The sequence below is a fragment of the Schistocerca nitens genome, chromosome 2 (genome assembly GCF_023898315.1).
Source record: "Schistocerca nitens isolate TAMUIC-IGC-003100 chromosome 2, iqSchNite1.1, whole genome shotgun sequence".
NCBI classification, from domain to species: Eukaryota; Metazoa; Arthropoda; class Insecta; order Orthoptera; family Acrididae; genus Schistocerca; species Schistocerca nitens.
Genome location: NC_064615.1, coordinates 554,357,129 through 554,376,853, shown reverse-complemented (window position 1 = coordinate 554,376,853; position 19,725 = coordinate 554,357,129). Strand labels below are relative to the sequence as shown.

At 42.1% G+C, this 19,725-nt stretch overlaps 1 protein-coding gene across 1 annotated transcript in view; it reads right to left on the bottom strand.

Moving 5' to 3' along the window:
• Positions 1-13,105: 13,105 nt before the first annotated feature.
• The window catches only part of LOC126236577 (mitochondrial uncoupling protein 4), a 437,887-nt gene continuing 431,267 nt past the window's right edge, over positions 13,106-19,725 (bottom strand). Inside the window, exon 8 of the mRNA XM_049945990.1 lies at positions 13,106-14,535. Coding sequence (XP_049801947.1) covers positions 14,361-14,535 — 175 coding nt within the window. The 3' untranslated portion in view covers positions 13,106-14,360. The remainder of the gene's footprint in view (positions 14,536-19,725) is intronic.

The window sequence follows — 19,725 nt, the reverse complement described above, 5'->3', positions numbered from 1 at the left end:
CACTTGCATGAATATCAAGAGCTTTGATGGAAACCCAGTTCTAAGCAAAGAAGGGAAAGCAGAAAGGTGGAAGGAGTATATAGAGGGTCTATACAAGGGCGATGTTCTTGAGGACAATATTATGGAAATGGAAGAGGATGTAGATGAAGATGAAATGGGAGATACATCTACATGTACATTTATACTCCGCAAGCCACCCAACGGTGTGTGGCGGAGGGCACTTTACGTGCCACTGTCATTACCTCCCTTTCCTGTTCCAGTCGCGTATGGTTCGCGGGAAGAACGACTGTCTGAAAGCCTCCGTGCGCGCTCTAAACTCTCTAATTTTACATTCGTGATCTCCACGGGATGTATAAGTAGGGGGAAGCAAAATATTCGATACCTCATCCAGAAACGCACCCTCTCGAAACCAGGCAAGCAAGATACACCGCGATGCAGAGCGCCTCTCTTGCAGAATCTGCCACTTGAGTTTATTAAACATCTCCGTTATGCTATCACGGTTACCAAATAACCCTGTGACGAAACGCGCCGCTCTTCTTTGGATCTTCTCTACCTCCTCCGTCAACCCGGTCTGGTACAGATCCCACACTGATGAGCAATACTCAAGTATAGGTCGAACGAGTGTTTTGTAAGCCACCTCCTTTGTTGATGGACTACATTTTCTAAGCACTCTCCCAATGAATCTCAACCTGGTACCTGCCTTACCAACAATTAATTTTATATGATCATTCCACTTCAAATCGTTCCGCACGCATACTCCCAGATATTTTACAGAAGTAACTGCTACCAGTGTTTGTTCTGCTATCATATAATCATACAATAAAGGATCCTTCTTTCTATGTATTCGCAATACATTACATTTGTCTATGTTAAGGGACAGTTGCCACTCCCTGCACCAAGTGGCTATCCGCTGCAGATCTTCCTGCATTTTGCTACAATTTTCTAGGCTGCAACTTCTCTGTATACTACAGCATCATCCGCGAAAAGCCGCATGGAACTTCCGACACTATCTACTAGGTCATTTATATATATTGTGAAAAGCAATGGTCCCATAACACTCCCCTGTGGCACGCCAGAGGTTACTTTAACGTCTGTAGACGTCTCTTCATTGGTAACAATATGCTGTGTTCTGTTTGCTAAAAACTCTTCAATCCAGCCACACAGCTGGTCTGATATTCCGTAGGCTCTTACTTTGTTTATCAGGCGACAGTGCGGAACTGTATCGAACGCCTTCCGGAAGTCAAGGAAAATAGCATCTACCTGGGAGCCTGTATCTAATATTTTCTGGGTCTCATGAACAAATAAAGCGAGTTGGGTCTCACACGATCACTGTTTCCGGAATCCATGTTGATTCGTACATAGTAGATTCTGGGTTTCCAAAAACGACATGATACTCGAGCAAAAAACATGTTCTAAAATACGATTCTGCGTGAAGAGTTTGACAGAGCACTGAAAGACCTGAGTCGAAACAAGGCCCCCGTAGTAGACAACATTCCATTAGAACTACTGACAGCCTGAGGAGATCCAGTCCTGACAAAACTCTACCATCTGGTGAGCAAGATGTATGAGACAGGCGATGTACCCTCAAACTTCAAGAAGAATATAATAATTCCAATCCCAAAGAAAGCAGGTGTTGACAGATGTGAAAATTACTGAACTATCAGTTTAATAAGTCACAGCTGCAAAATACTAAAGTGAATTATTTACAGATGAATGGAAAAACTGATAGAAGCTGACCTCCGGGAAGATCAGTTTGGATTCCGTGGAAATGTTGGAACACGTGAGACAATACTGACCCTACAACTTATCATAGAGGAAAGATTAAGGAAAGGCAAACCTACATTTCTAGCATTTGTAGACTTAGAGAAAGCTTTTGACAATGTTGACTGGAATACTCTCTTTCAAATTCTAAAGGTGGCAGGGGTAATATAAAGAGAGCGAAAGGCTATTTACAATTTGTACAGAAAGCAGATGGCAGTTATAAGAGTCGAGGGACATGAAAGGGAAGTAGTGGTTGGGAAGGGAGTGAGACAGGGTTGTAGCCTCTCCCCGATGTTATTCAATCTGTATATTGAGCAAGCAATAAAGGAAACAAAAGAAAAGTTCAGAGTAGGTATTAAAATCCATGGAGAAGAAATAAAAACTTTGAGGTTCGTCGATGACATTGTAATTCTGTCAGAGACATCAAAGGACTTGGGAGAGCAGTTGAACGGAATGGACAGTGTCTTGAAAGGAGGGTATAAGATGAACATCAACAAAAGCAAAACGAGGATACTGGAATGTAGTCGAATTAAGTCAGGTGATGTTGAGGGAATTAGATTAGGAAATGAGACACTTAAAGTAGTAAAGGAGTTTTGCTATTTGGGGAGCAAAGTAACTGATGATGGTCGAAGTAGAGAGGATACAAAATGTAGACTGGCAATGGCAAGGAAAGCGTTTCTGAAGAAGAAAAATTTGTTAACATTGAGTATAGATTTAAATGTCAGGAAGTTGTTTCTGAAAGTATTTATATAGAGTGTAGCCATGTATGGAAGTGAAACATGGACGATAAATAGTTTAGACAAGAAGAGAATAGAGGCTTTCGAAATGTGGTACTCAGAAGAATGCTGAAGATTAGATGGGTAGATCACATAACTAATGAGGAGGTATTGAATAGAATAGGGGAGAAGAGGAGCTTGGGGCACAACTTGACTAGAAGAAGGGATCAGTTGGTAGGACATGTTCTGAGACATCGAGGGATCACCAATTTATTGTTGGAGGGCAGCGTGGAGGGTAAAAATCGTAGAGGGAGACCAAGAGATGAATACACTAAGCAGATTCAGAAGGATGTAGGCTGCAGTAGGTACTGGGAGATGAAGAGGCTTGCACAGGATAGAGTGGCATGGAGAGCTGCATCAAACCAGTCTCAGGACTGAAGACCACAACAATAACAACATACTGACTCACTGAAACTTTAGTAGGAATGCATGCCTTATGTCTCTCTTATAAATGGATAGGACAGAAATGCCAGAGTTTGGGACTCTAATCCTTGACATAAAAAGGAGTTTATTACAGGCTACATCTCAGTAACACCAGATAATAGCATGCTGGTGAGGAGTGTATGTTACCAACAAATTCACAGGAAACAAAGAATACGCATAACACATTGGAAAACATATAAAAGCATAAAAACACAGGCTGCAATACACTTGCTAAGAACACTGCATTGCACCATGTACTACGCAACTGATTTTCACTTTAGCATGTGGTGGCTGACATGTTGGCTGCTACACCACTGCTGGGTGGAAGCAGAGCTTCAGCATCAAGGGATCAGACTGGGCTATGTGCTCGGTGGCCAGAGCAATTCGCCCATTTTGGAGGAAGAACTGTGTGGGGAAGTGGGTGCTATAGTGCCACCAGTGCTATAGTGGTTGGGCATCTTCGTTTAGGTGCTGTCAGTGATGTGTAATGGAAGATATACACTGATTTAATGTGGATCAATGAGACAGTTGTAGCCTTACTGTTCATTAGAATGCCCATTGTTCATGCATATCATTGGAGAACTTTATATGGGGCAGAATATGGGACTTGCAGTGATAGTTAAGTGCCTTCCATACAGAGCATAACATGTGAACAATTGCTTGAGATATTAGTGCATGAAGAAGGGCAATGTGCCACTCCACGAAGCTTTTGGAGGGCAGATCTCTCAAATGACACAAAAACTCTGACTGATCTTGAGCAGCTGTCTCTGTTGTGTGTGTGTGTGTGTGTGTGTGTGTGTGTGTGTGTGTGTGTGTGTGTGTGTGTTTGTTTTGACAAAATCACCAGGCTAGCACAGTGTCTCACCATAAAGCAATTCTGCCACTGACAAACCAAGGTCAGCCTTGAATGTTCTTCACAAGCTGAGTAGTAACATTGGTAGTGTCGAAAATCATGTCTCTTCATGGCATATTAGCACTGCCTTCAAACAATGGTGTCAGCATTTGATCATCTTGTTGCTTGCCGGTTGGTAGTTAGTGGTCTTATGGTGGGTATAACACCAAACCTCAGCCAGCTGAGTAAATAGATCAAACTGAAACTGAGATGCAGCAGATATCAGAATCTCTCCAACCATGTTGAGGCAAAGGCAGAAGATACTGTCCCACCTGTGATATTATCAATCAATAATGCTTCAGGTCAATGGTAATAATGGTCAATCATTGTTAATAATTACCTCTTCTTGTTAAATGAGGGAAGCGGTCCAACAAAGTCCAAATGTACAGGGTGTCCCAGCTTTCTTGTCCACCCAAAATATCTCTGGAACAATAACAGCTATTGGAAAATGACTTTCACCGGTATCGATGTAGGGCTGGGGCCCATGAATGTACATATTTGGAAACATTCTAAAACGAAAGCATATGTGTTTTTTAACACAAACTTATGTTTTTTTAAATGGACCTCCTATATTTTTTCTTCAGCAATCCGTAGCATGACAAAGCACATACACAATGTACAGTCGTTCTGCCTGAACAGCATTTCGTCCACCTACAACAGGGTACAGTACAGGTATGTAGAGTAGGGTAGAAAACAGACATATTAACTTAATAATCATAATGTTCGCTAACAGTACTATCAACAAACAAGCTATCTCATAACGTATTTCCCGTCAACGTACATTCTCCATAGATCAGCAGCATTTCTACCATATCTTCATGTGTGTACATTATACTGTACAGTATAAGTTCCACAACACAATGTTTATTCACAATGTGTACTACCTCCATGCCGTCACTAGATTACTCTGATGCATGACTACACTGGCAAGTGCTGTACTGCATGCCAAACAACAACAAATGGGATGCTTGAAGGGTGGTGGAGTACAGGAGTTTGCATGGGTCGCAAATCATAAACAAGGCGAAGTGGTAACTGTGGCAGTAGTGGGAACTACGTTGGACACTTGACTAGGTAGAGCCAGGCGCTGCGCGACAGGCACAATGGATCATATAACGCATTAGATAAACCTTATTTTGGGTGTGCAGGATAAATAAGACAATCTGACAGGTGTACCCCGATCGGTACTGGTTCATATTGTGTACGTAGATACGTAAACCGTGCAAGAGGGAAACCATTATGTGCTTATGAGAGTTGATGGCAGCAGACCGTATTATTCGTTTTGGACCTCTTGATAAGTATGGAGGTGTGATTACACATGTCAATCACATCGCGATTATGGGCAGCATGGGGTTCACGCATGAGCCTCAGGACATACGCTGGCAGTGCATGTCGGGTGTTTCAAGCGTCAACTTCGCGTCTTAATATCTCGGGATGTAATGGGTATATTGTGATGCAATCAACACCATTGTGTATGTGCTTTGTCATGCTATGGATTGCTGCAGAAAAAATATAAAAGGTCCATTTAAAAAAACATAAGTTTGTGTTAAAAAACACATATGCTTTCGTTTTAGAATGTTTCCAAATATGTACATTCATGGGCCCCAGCCCTACATTGATGCCGGTGAAAGTCGCTTTCCAATAGCTGTTATTGTTCCAGAGATATTTTGGGTGGACAAGATAGCTGGGACACCCTGTATATTGGCAAAGTGAGTGTTGGTATCTGAGAAGTTGCCATTTGGGGCTTGGACACAGCAGGCAATCATGCAGCGTTGACACAGGAGACAAGATCTGATCCATTCCCAACAGTCTTTCTGCATGTCCAGCCACATGAAATGCTGAGACACTGGATGAAAGGTTGGATGCACCCCTGGATGGCACAACTCGTGGACACTGTTAAAAGCTTGTCTTCTGAATGCTGTTGGCAGAAAGGGGTGAAGTCAGTTGGGAGAGACATACCAGTACAGTCATGTCCCTCACCTGGAATATCAATGAAGTGTAGCTTCAATGCTGATGTGGCATGATTGACATACATATGGAGTTCATTGTCTTTCCACTACACTTGAGCAAATACGGAAAAATATCTCAAACTGGAGACACTGTTGACCCAAGATAAACAATCTGCAATGATGATGTTGATCCCAGATATGTGCTTAATGTCCTTTGTGAATTGGGTCACGAATTCCAAATTGTTAAACTGTCTGCCTGGGTGTTTGGTGCTGTTCTCCCTGAATGTAAATGTCAATGGCTTGTGGTCTGTATAAATTGTGAACACTCTTGCTTCAACTTGAGGACAAAAATATGTTATCACTTGGTACACAGCTAGGAACTCACAATTATGTGTGCCCTGTGGTGTCACCGCCAGACACCACACTTGCTAGGTGGTAGCCTTTAAATCGGCCGTGGTCCGTTAGTAAACGTCGGACCCGCGTGTCACCACTATCAGTGATTGCAGACTGAGCGCCGCCACACGGCAAGTCTAGAGAGACTTCCTAGCACTCGCCCCAGTTGTACAACCGACTTTGCTAGGGATGGTTCACCGACAAAATACGCTCTCATTTGCCAAGACGATAGTTAGCATAGCCTTCAGCTACGTCATTTGCTACGACCTAGCAAGGCGCCATTACCAGTTACTATTGATACTGTAATAATGTACCGTCAAGAGTGACGTTCACCATTTATGGATTAAAGTTAAGTATTCTACCAGCTACGTCTGTTTTTTCTAAATTCTAATTTCCTTGTCCTGTTCCAGACCTCACGCCAGCCTGCGTGAGCTAAAATGTGTACCTTTCGGCTTCCTCTAGTAAAACGGGGTTGGCTCTCCTGCCAACCCACAACATGCCCCATTTCCTCTGTGAAGGCAATGATTTGTGTGAGTACAGCACTAGTGGTTTTGCAGAATTGTCCAACCACTGCTGTAGTGCAGTGCCGATGGCAGTCTGGCTTACATCCATGACTATACCTAGTGGCATGGTGAGCCGTGAGTGTGCCAAAAGTGCCGCATCGGCCAAGCTTTTCTTTGTCACCTCACATACTGAGCACATATCATTTGTTCACTTCACCAGAGACTTGCTGATAATGTCACCATCAAAAGTTCCTGTAACTCTGCCCCATGGGGAAAGTGTTGTCTATAGAAATTCATTACAACCAAGAAGCATTGTTAATGCTTTGACTGTAGATGGCTGGGGTAGTTGTAGAACAATGTGCACCTTCTCAGACAGAGGAAGGAAGCCTGAAACAGAGATATTATGATCGAGGAACATCACCTGCCCAAAGAGACGCTTGGCCATGATTCAGGATGAGTCTGTATCATTCCAATCATTTTAATACCTTCTACAGATTCTGTCAATGTCACTCCACCTTGGTGGAGAACACTATAATATCATTGAGGTACACAAAACAGTATGGTATCCCTTGTAGAATGGAGTCTATAAATCTTTGCTAAATTTCAATGGCATTATGTGACCCAAAAGTCAGGGACACATTTTAAAATAAACCAACAGGCATTATTATGGTAGTATTGCTATGTCTTGGCTGGCTACCGGTATCTGAGTATATGCCTTTGCACAGTCCCGAATTCTGAATACAGCAGCACCATGTAGTGCATAATTATAATCCCTCAAAAGCAGTATAGAGTATTCATCAAGGCTCTTAATGAATTAAGCATGCGATAATCATTCCACAGGGCCCAGGCTCCACCTTTCTTTGACACCAAGTACAATGCTGAGGACCATGAACTTTTAGATGGCCACATTATGCTTTCATGTATCATAGAATCAAATTCAGCTTTCACCATTGCTAAGCAGTTCAGAGTAAAACATCCTTGCTGACACTCTACAGGGGGTCCATCTGTCATCTTTATGTGGTGCACTGTGACATGCAGTATGTGCTTAGGAGCACCAGGCAGCCTGGTCAAGTTTGTGTAGTTACTCAAGAACTCTGTGCACTCACCCCCAGAAGACTGCATCAACTTGGCACTGTGAATTGCTGCACTGCAGTGGAAACTGTTGACTGCTAAGCAAGTGACAACCTCCACCATGTGAGTGTTCACATCTGAAAGTAGTTGGTCTTGCTACAAGAATTGTCTTAGTGATGTCCATGATGGTGAAGTGCCACATGTGCAGGCAGCACAGTCTAAGGTTGATCTCCATCCACTGAGAACCGTACGTTGTGACTGAGGAGTTGTTAGCGGCCATCAGAAGGAAGGCAGTTGATGGCTGGCAATGAAGCATGAACGTTTGAGGTAGGATGCTCAGATCTGATCCAGTATCTACTAAGAATTTCATGCTGGAACCTCTGTTAGTGACAAGCAGGCAATAGGAGGACATTTGGCAATTGGTTGCACCTGCTACTGACCACCAGTTGCATTTGGGTGAGAGCACGGTGATGAACACTTCTGAACAACTGGCAATTGGTTGCACCTACTACTGACCACTGGTTGCACTTAGGTGAGAGCATGGTGATGAACACTTCTTCGCCTGACAGCGGTGGTACCAGCACATCTACATATCACCTTATTGAGTGGTGACACCACCCGTTTGACCTTTGCTGCGAGTGAGTCATGGTTAGCCCATGCTACTGTTGTTGCAGCGGCTGCACTGTTGTCCTGCACTGACTACAATGACCTGTAAAGTTGCAATTGGGTCTTGTATTCGATTAGCCTGCTGCACCATGGAATCCAACAGCACATCAATCTGCAAGGGAAGTATGTATTTTATATGCAGTGGCAAATGACTGTTCCATAGCGTGTGCAACATGTTATCCAATACAGTGATTGTGTCAAACTTACTGCATGGGTGTTGCAGGTACTGGGATGGTTTTCTGTTGTCAATCTCCTCCTGAGTAAAACCTTACTGTATGTGATCCTCTTAGAATGCAGCCACTTGTTGTATCAATTCTTACTCGAGCTTAGGGTACGAGTCTATTTCCGGTGGCACCGTAATTATGTCTTGCACGCCAGTAGCAAATCAATGGGCGAGCTGGCTTACTATGGGTGTGAAATTAATCATGTTGGCTGTTATCTCTGTGCAACAAAAACTCATTGATGCTTGCATGGACCAAAGAACAGGGTTATCTGACCAGAATGTTGGAAGGCAGACTGCTGTTCTCAATGCTTTTGGTTCTTTGACCACTGTGCGATTCTTCTGAAATTCTGCTGATCACATTGGGGCCACCAATTATTGGGTTCAACTCTGCTTTTGACTAACCAATTATCACTTGATGCTTTAATAGTGACTAAGTGCATGACACATGCACTGATTCTTTGAAAATTTATTATGAATGCAAGCCTGACGTCTCTCTTCTAAATGGGCACGACAGAAATGCTGTACTTCAGAACTCTAATTCTTCACATAAAAAGGAGTTGATTACAGGCTACAACTCAGTAATACCAGGTAACAGAAAGTGGGTGAGAAGCATTCATTAGCAACAAATTCACACACACAAAAAAAAGAAACAAAGCATAAAAACATAGTACCCTTGGAAACTGGGCATGAAACTGCTTAGACAGCTACAATTCACTTGCTAAGAACACTATGTTGCACTGTACACTACACAACATTGAACTTCGTATCAGCACATGGTGGCTGATATGTACTCATCACATGTCTGAACTTGTGGTTGTGCTCAGAATGCACCTGTCAGTGGCAGTACAGCTGTTCAGTGGAAATATTGCTTCTGTTTTAAAAAGAATTAAAAATTATTTCCAGGTTACTACTCTGCAAGGAAGACTTAATACATTACCTGAATTGCAAGCATGAGTAATTTATTGAGATGACATAACTGATGACTTGTGCCAGTTGATGATCTCAATATTTTATCTGATACTGCCTTATTCTCAATAGGAAGAGTAGTTGTAGTGAAGACAGAGACACACAGGATGTATAATGATGTTTAAATCTGATACACAAATGTCAGAAAACAACAAAGAGATGAAGTTACAGGAATAATCTCCTAGCACTTGCTGTAAGAATCAAAATTAACTCCAAAGCAGCCAAAGTGGCCAAAAGGTAATCAAGATGTGCGCCAGCTTAATAAGCAGATTTGTCTTCTGGATTGCATTAAAACTGTACTGCTGGAAAAACTGAAATGTCTGTGCACCTATAATATCACCATCTAATTCTGTACAACTTCATTTATTACATCTTATCTTGAAGTTCTTTGTAGATTATTTTGCATCATGCACTGGCTTCAAATGCCAGAGACTGTGATCATGTGTGTGTGAGTTGCATTTGCATGTGTGTGTGTCTGTTATTTTTTTTTCAATAAAGGCCTTGTTGGACAAAAGCTCATTTTGTGGCAGTCTTTTTGTCTCCGCCATATGGTGAGTAGCAACTATCCATTTGAAAATATTGTTAAATTCCATCCTGGATTTTCCAATGTTTGATAAACATACTTTTTATTTATTTCTAATTTTTGTATATATTTGCATTTATAAATATTTGAAATGAATAAAGAAATATGAGCTAAATTCCTCACCTGTCTACAGTACATCATGGGATGAGTGTATGAGAGATCATTGATTGTGATCCACTAGTTGGATGGGTATGTTAAGCTCTATGACCACCTCGCTGCTTCTTAACAGGAGCGAGCTACACTCCTGGAAATGGAAAAAAGAACACATTGACACCGGTGTGTCAGACCCACCATACTTGCTCCGGACACTGCGAGAGGGCTGTACAAGCAATGATCACACGCACGGCACAGCGGACACACCAGGAACCGTGGTGTTGGCCGTCGAATGGCGCTAGCTGCGCAGCATTTGTGCACCGCCGCCGTCAGTGTCAGCCAGTTTGCCGTGGCATACGGAGCTCCATCACAGTCTTTAACACTGATAGCATGCCGCGACAGCGTGGACGTGAACCGTATGTGCAGTTGACGGACTTTGAGTGAGGGCGTATAGTGGGCATGCGGGAGGCCGGGTGGACGTACCGCTGAATTGCTCAACACGTGGGGCGTGAGGTCTCCACAGTACATCGATGTTGTCGCCAGTGGTCGGCGGAAGGTGCACGTGCCCGTCGACCTGGGACCGGACCGCAGCGATGCACGGATGCACGCCAAGACCGTAGGATCCTACACAGTGCCATAGGGGACCGCACCGCCACTTCCCACCAAATTAGGGACACTGTTGCTCCTGGGGTATCGGCGAGGACCATTCGCAACCGTCTCCATGAAGCTGGGCTACGGTCCCGCACACCGTTAGGCCGTCTTCCGCTCACGCCCCAACATCGTGCAGCCCGCCTCCAGTGGTCTCACGACAGGCGTGAATGGAGGGACGAATGGAGACGTGTCGTCTTCAGCAATGAGAGTCGCTTCTGCCTTGGTGCCAATGATAGTCGTATGCGTGTTTGGCACCGTGCAGGTGAGCGCCACAATCAGGACTGCATACGACCGAGGCACACAGGGCCAACACCCGGCATCATGGTGTGGGGAGCGATCTCCTACACTGGCCGTACACCATTGGTGATCGTCGAGGGGACACTGAATAGTGCACGGTACATCCAAACCGTCATCGAACCCATCGTTCTACCATTCCTAGACCGGCAAGGGAACTTGCTGTTCCAACAGGACAATGCACGTCCGCATGTGTCCCGTGCCACCCAACGTGCTCTAGAAGGTGTAAGTCAACTACCCTGGCCAGCAAGATCTCCGGATCTGTCCCCCATTGAGCATGTTTGGGACTGGATGAAGCGTCGTCTCACGCGGTCTGCACGTCCAGCACGAACGCTGGTCCAACTGAGGCGCCAGGTGGAAATGGCATGGCAAGCCGTTCCACAGGACTACATCCAGCATCTCTACGATCGTCTCCATGGGAGAATAGCAGCCTGCATTGCTGCGAAAGGTGGATATACACTGTACTAGTGCCGACATTGTGCATGCTCTGTTGCCTGTGTCTATGTGCCTGTGGTTCTGTCAGTGTGATCATGTGATGTATCTGACCCCAGGAATGTGTCAATAAAGTTTCCCCTTCCTGGGACAATGAATTCACGGTGTTCTTATTTCAATTTCCAGGAGTGTATATAGAAGCTTTAGCTATCACTCTCCTTGTTTTCATTCCCCATCTACCCATAACAAATTACACTAAGGAAGCACTCATTATAGTAATCCACAGGGTCATTATACATCTGGTACATCATTAACATGATGGAAGAGAACAAATGCCAACTAATGTAGTCTGTGACAATGACCAGTACAGCAATGCATGGTTACTACATTCTCTTCAATGCTCATTCATCTTGATACTCTTACTGTTATGTCTGATCAAATATATTTGGAGTGTATCAGTTTTTAAGAATGTTTTTAAATTCTTGTAGAGAGCACAAAGTACAGTGTCATAATGTTTCTACTTCAGTGATTCAAATAACTTCTAGAAATTTTATTGCTAACTGCATTTTCACATTTATTTTCATTAATGTATCTGAAACCATGTAGCTTTGTTGAAAAGCCTGCACAGAGCACTGAAAGTTTCTATTTTTTCTTTCTAACAAGATATTGTTCACATTCAGCATCCTTCTCACTTTCAGTTTTAGTGTCATCATATTCCCCCCCTCCCCCCCCCCCCCCCCCTCCCAGCATGACTGTATTTTTAAATATATGCTCACATCCATAAGGAAAAGATTTTTCAGTTCACCAAAAACATTGTATTATGATAAATTCATTGGAGCTAAACCATTCAAAATGTTTGGAGTGTATCCTGATAAAAAATTTTAATGAGAAGAAAAATTTATTGAATTTCTCAATTTTTTTCACATAATTGCAATTTTGATGAAAAAAAAAAAACACTTCAACTGGAGCAAGGGGAGAAACTGTTGGCTGTACATTTTTGAAGGAACAGATTAAATATATTTGGGTGACCAGAAAGGTGTTTGAACCTTGTTCTTCCTTAATGAAAGTCTATTGTATTGATTACCCTGCCACCAAATTTGGTCATTTTGCATAAATAGAAACTTCTGAGTTAATACAAAGGATATCAAGATGACAAACTGAAAACAATCAAAATGCTTATACTGTATTAAAAACAGAGCAATACTGACATTTTAAATTGACTTCTAGGAAATGAATAGGATACTGAAACAGTACATGATTTCAAACAAATAATTACTCTCACAAAACTCAAAATACTAACATGCCAAAATTGTATTCTTTTTTAAAGCCCAGTAAAAACTTTCATTATATGAACTGAGAAGAGGAAAGTTGATAAATTTGAATTTTTTTATTCATCTATCAACTACAAAACAAATATATATATATATACATATATATTCATATTAAAAATACAACAGAAGCAACAATGATATAAAAACAGTTCTCAACAACACACAGGCTGAGTCAGGTATAATGTTGCTTACAATTTTCTTACAAATAGCAAGCAGTCCAATAAACATTCACATTCAAATAAACTGCAAGAATATCTTGCCAGGTCACAACAAGTACTTAATAAAAGACATATTAAAATAGCTATCTGTGAAGTTACTTTATGATGTACAAATTTCCTTTTTGACAGGTGAGCTTAACCACACACTAAAATTATAATGCTGTTGCATTTCAATCTCCCTTTTATTTCTTTTCTTCATTTTGTAGCGATTAATGAATTTTAAAGGATTTTTTATCCTGCCTGAGATTACACAATGACGTGAAACATGCAGACACAACACCCAGTGATGAGAAAAAAAACATGGAAGTATGTTACCCTCTGGGAACAGAAATCCCTATACACTGTCTATGGCTGTACCATAGTTCTCATTATATGATGACCACGTGTTTTTCTAATACTTTTGAGGAAACCAACACTTGTATTTATACTTGCAATAAAAAGTTAAAAATAACAACTGTAACAGAATGTTGGCACTAACATGTGATTTGATACAAATCGGATCATATCTAATAGTACACACCAGGAATGTCCAGAAAAGTCTCTGTTCATTTATTTATATTCCTGGAGAAAATAATACTACAGATTATTTGATCACTCAATATTCTCAGACATTGGACCCTGATAACAATAATTTTGCTTGGAGTTCTACACCAGATTTATCTTTGTAGTAGTATTTTCTACACAGTAGAGCATAAATCAGGTGCAACAGGTGAAGTGTGGTTGTAACATCCAATTCAGTTTATCTTAAGAGGTTAACTTACAGGAGTCTTGTGTATTAAACAGGCAAACTGTTTACTGTGCTCTTATTTACATTTTTTCAAATAATAAATACCTCATTGCATTATTTTGCTGCTAATGAATAATTATGAAAATTTGTATTTGATAAATGATACCTATAACTTCTGTAATTTTCTGATACGACTGATGAAACTCTATGAAGAGTAGTGTCTGCAGCTGGAGTAGCTGATACTACTTTACATAAATATTTTGTGATCTTCACAGCCTGTATGAACTTTTGTGCAGAACATACTAAAACATAATGTAACTATGAACAAAGTTATGAACAAAATTACAATTGTACAGTACACACAAAATAATGAAAGTTGTAGAGAGTGGCAATAATACACTGCTTTCTTATTCAGAAAGCTGAACCACCTATGGTATGTCGTATTTGCTCAAAAGACAACCAGAAAGTTAAGGACCACGGAGCCATGCGAATCCACACTGGAAGAAAACCTTTGTAGAGTGCCAAAAATCCTTCATTTTGAACTGTTTTCACCAAGCAGTCAAGTGAAGACTTGTAGACTATCCCTCTGAAACAAAAGAAAGTGAAACATTTAATTTTAGGTGCTGAAATATGTTATAAAGCCAGGAGTTTTTTTCGAGACACAAACATGGCCTCCAAAAAAATTCCTGTACATTACAATCAAAATGTATTTTTTAAATTTCTGTTCCAATGAGTGGTTACGGTGTAGGAAGAGTGGGTGAAAGTAATATAGGCATGTGGATGTGTATGTTACTCACACCAAAATGTGACTAGTAAGTTCAATTGATCCCACCTCAAGGAAAACCAGTACCTCACAGAACTGCAGAATAACTGCTGGATAAAGTCAGATGTTGGTATGCACTGCTGAAAAAGTCTACGTATGCTGATGAATACATTTAAGAAAAAGTGATTGTCAAACTATAAATAAATCCACAGTATTCTGTCCAGAGACCCAAGAGTAAGTTAAAAGTTCTTCAATAAAGCATTCAAGACATTCTGAGGAAGGATAAATTTCATTAATTCATACTATAACTTACATGTCCCTATCAAAAAATGCTCCTGGCAGCAGACTGTTAATGTGTGCTTTGTTTTCAAAGTAGATAAATGATTACTTTTCTCTGTTGGCACTAATTTTCATATCACTGGAGAGGTCAACAGACAGCAGCCTTCTTGATACAAACATCACAAACAGTAGAGGTCAAACTGAGTTACCGACTGTTGTAGTATAGGGGATAATCATATCACTGGCTCACAATTTTCAAAGACACTATGGATGGTAAAACTATCTGATAATGTTGAGGGAAAAATTGATAGCTGAAGTTAGACAAGACTGGAACATATACAGTAAGATATATGCCCATACAGTATGATACTTTCTAGACAACACATCAGAATAAGTGTTAGTCAAAGATGAGCTTTTAAATGGACCCTATCCTCATCAGATTTGAATCTGATAGATTACACTTTCTGATATTGTCAGATTCTCTCGCTTACAGCATAAAGATTTAAATGTAGATCATCGTGGTAAAAGCACCGAAGATTTATGCATATCTCTTGATCTACTCATTTGTGGAACTATACAGACAGGACATTGAACACAAATTGCACTTTAATATATGGTGGAGGACACAGGCATCTGTGGAGTGGGGGTGGAAGTGGTAGGAGGGGCGGGGGGGGGGGGGGGGGGTGGCAGGCGAGCAAAACTAAAATTGCCATTTTGAATTTAATTGGTTGGTCAGTTTTGAGACTAAGATAACATAATGCTACAATTGGCTAGACAAGAGATTTAGCAGAAAAACTGTTACACATGTATAAGGACTCTGAAATGAATAAATTAGACTTCACAGCATATGTGCAGGGGAATCAGCTCACTCCAAAAACCACCTGTTCTGTGAAATAAAAATGTGGATAAGCGTCATATACTCTGGAATGGTTTATGATTCTTGAGGGACATTCTACACCAACACACTAGGGTTTTGCTCTTTGCAGGCTTCTTCCTTCCTAAACACTTACAGTATACAACTGCAAAACTACAGACAGCAAACTAAACTGTAGAGAGACTACATTGCAAGACAGACCAAGTGCAAATCTTGTCTACAGGACAACATTATCAAATAAACACATCTATTCTCAGCTAGTCTTAGGATCTTCCTTCTCTCATTCATCACTGCTTTCACCTATGGCAGTGATTTCTGTATATGAAAAATGACAAGTTGGCTTGTGTTTTAGAGTCACATCAAACTGCAGCTCACCTATAATTGGCTGTAAGTCATTTGAAAGGTCAGAGGAAGACAAGAACATATAATCTGCAATAGGACTGTAAGTAGTAAAGCACCATGGTGTTCAAACCATCCATAGAAACAAGCACAGCTTTACTTTCTTACATTAATTAGAGAAGCCATTCTGCAAGAATACAACATATTAAAATAAAAAAACTAAATAAACATGATAAAACAAGAAGTGCCGGAGTTCAGCAGTGCTGCAGTGCCAGATTGAAATATATGGAACAAAAACATGTCGTTATAGCAATGTGTGTGTTTTGTTAGTACTATAGCGCCCTGGAGCATGGGAGACAATGTTAGGTGATGACAGTAGGTCTGCATGGTCAGATATAGCTGATTCACAATGCATGTATGGTTGAGCAGTGGCTGGGAATGACGGCCTGTGGGATGCCCGGAGGTGCCAGTGAAACATTATTAACAAAATACATCTTTATTACTGAAAAATACACAGCTGTCTGGAGTCTCATGCTGCTCCCTGCAGTGAAACAGAACTACACCCTGCCAGGAATGTGCCAATACCAACTCATGGCATGCAGTCTCGTCCTGCAGGGGAACAGTGGCATCAGCACCCAGTGACATGAAGGGGCCACTGGCGACGCCGGTGGTGTGGCATCACGTGTTCTGGCCATGGCTTTTAGCAGTTACAAAAAAAGAGTACTGGGGATTGCCTGACCACACCATAGACTGTGTGCAAACTCAAGGCAGGACAACAACAGTCAGCATTGAAGTCTGCTCATAGGAATAGAGGATGGGCGGTAGCAGTTCCAAGTCCCCACGATGATGAATGATAAACTGCTCCCTGGATCCAGTGGTTAGGCCCCAGGAGGCACATTGGATGATGGTGCCCACAGCTTCCCATCAGTCTTGAATTGGATGGTAGTGCTGCAGCTCACAGTGGCTATGTTCCCTTGAGCTCACTGTTCCATCAAAGACTGTAGATGTAATGTAAATGGATAGATTAAAAAAAATTCTCACCAAGGAGTGGCAGGGGAAAACATGAAAACACGAACACACACACACACACACACACACACACACACACACACACACACACACACACACACACACACACACGCGTTTTCAGAGCCAGTGGCTCCTTCTTCTGGCAGAGGAGTTGGCGGGGAAGGAAGAGTGGTGAAGAAAAAGGACTGGAGAGGTTTAGGGAAAGGACTACAGTTTAGAAATGTCACCCAGAACCTGGGTCAGGGAAGACTTACAAGATGGGGTGAGAAGGTAAGTCTTCCCTGACCTGGCACTAATGTTGTACTGGAATGCTTCCCAGGCCAGGGTTAAAGGTTTACCTGGCCTAAAAGAAGCCAGATGGGGAGCATAGCACAAACACTGCTTGAGAGGCTGAAAATCTCATTGCCAATCTGTGGACCTGACAAAGTTAATGTGAAATCTTACCAAAAAAGATTGGAGTTCTTTCAGGTTCTTGGGTGCTGGCAGTCTGACAATGGCTTCGATGTGGTCATCCATTCATCTCTACATGATCCAAAAATGCACCTTTAAGGATTTTTCTCCTCTTCCAGCTTGCAACAAAGGCAAAATACCAGGAGGCATTGGAAAATGATGGAATATCATCAAGGTAATTGATGCAATAGGGAATGCCCTGAATCAACTGCCTGAAATACCATTGATAAATTCGAGTTGCAGATGATTTTCCAGAAGGCAAGCAATTAAACTAGTAAAGCCCAAATGGGTTGTTGAGGACCAAGAATGTCTGAGAAACTTCATCCAATGGCAACTGCAGGTATGCATCACGCAAGTCAGTGTAGGAAAAATACTGCCGCCTGACAACTTTGCCAACAATTCCAACTGCTGCAGAAATGGATATGAATCCATGATACATTGCGCATTGACTGTCACTTTAAAATTGCTGCAAAGGTGCAAGGTGCCATCAGGCTACTGAATCACGGTGAAGGGAAGAGGGTGGGGGCAAAAAAATTAGGTACTGCTTACAGCATAAGAGAAACATATGCCTTGAAAGTTTCTATCTGGCCCAAGGTGTTCTCAAACTGTGAGCCATATAACTGCAGTAGGGAGAGGCTGACCATCACTTCCATGTCAACTTGAAGTTGGGATAGTCACCCATCCACTACCAACATCAGTAAAATACTCCAGGATGATACATGCAAGACATCAGAGACAGCCACAGGGTACACTGAAATCACAGGGGTGTCCAATGACTGACTAGCAGTCTTCCAACTGTCACAAACAGCTGCCAAATGGTCTACCCAACGGCATACCCCACACATGGCCTCCCTGTGCAGGTAAATCTTGTTAAATTTGCAACAAATGACAGGCAGGTCTGCTGGCTCACCCAATGAGAGGAAGGAGAATGATACCAAGGACCAGAAAACCACTGCAGGTGGGAATTATGATGCTGCAACCTATGCAGACCCACCATGCTCAGTGCAGGTGAAGACGGGCATCATCATGACGCCACTGGGCTGGTATTGTTAATGGCTTCAACACACAGTGGGAGGCGAGGCAGCCAAGGGTATCCCACAGGGCATCAGGGGTTATTTTATACACACACCTAATTCAGCCACCTGTCTATTATTCTTCACCACCGCCGACAGCTCATGCAGTTCTGCAATCTGGGCAATATAAGTCTAAACCTGGGGATCAGGCACTAACCAGACAATCACATTCTGAATTAGTGAGGCTGTGTAAGTGATAGCATAATTGGGACACTCAAAACAACACTCGTGCTAGAGGCCCTGCAAATCAGTGAGCCAAGCTGCATACGATTTCCCAGAACACTTGTTGTGCTGCTTAGTCTGCAACCATGCCACCTCCACATAAGTTTGGTTTCTGAATTACTGCATCAGCGACCAGCAAAGCTTATCAAAGAGTAGTTTCTTGGGCTCAGCAGAGGGCTTCAAATTTTGGACAACTTCATATAAACCTGCACTGCTGGACTACAGCAAGATGGCCTGATCAACAGGATTGATAGTAAGCCTTACCTGGCAGTGCAGGAAGAAACAGTGCAGGTAATTCTCACATCTTTCTGTAGACTCAATGAAGCCAGCAAATGGCATCAAGGCAGCAGGGGCAAGGAATAAAATTGCATAACAGGCACCTGGCTTGCCATTGGCAGGGCAAGGGTACAAAGGAAATCTCACTCTGGCTCAACAGTGCCTCCATATCTGCTGCAACCTTTCCTTCTGTAGGTGCAATTCTTCCTGCCAGCATTGCAGAAATTCCAGGTATATGGTGGCCCAAAATAGGAGCAAAATCCGAATTCTGATATGAACTGCTGGTGGTAGAGTCATGTGAGTACGAGGTGTGATTGCTTGTGTGAATGTGTGTGTTTTCTTTGCTGAAGAAGGCTTTGCCTGAAAGCTATAATGTGTAACAATCTTTTCATTTTACCTTTCTGCAACTCAACAGGTCATCTTTACAATGAGTAGCAATCTATCCTTTTCCTAACAGTGTTGATGTTCCAA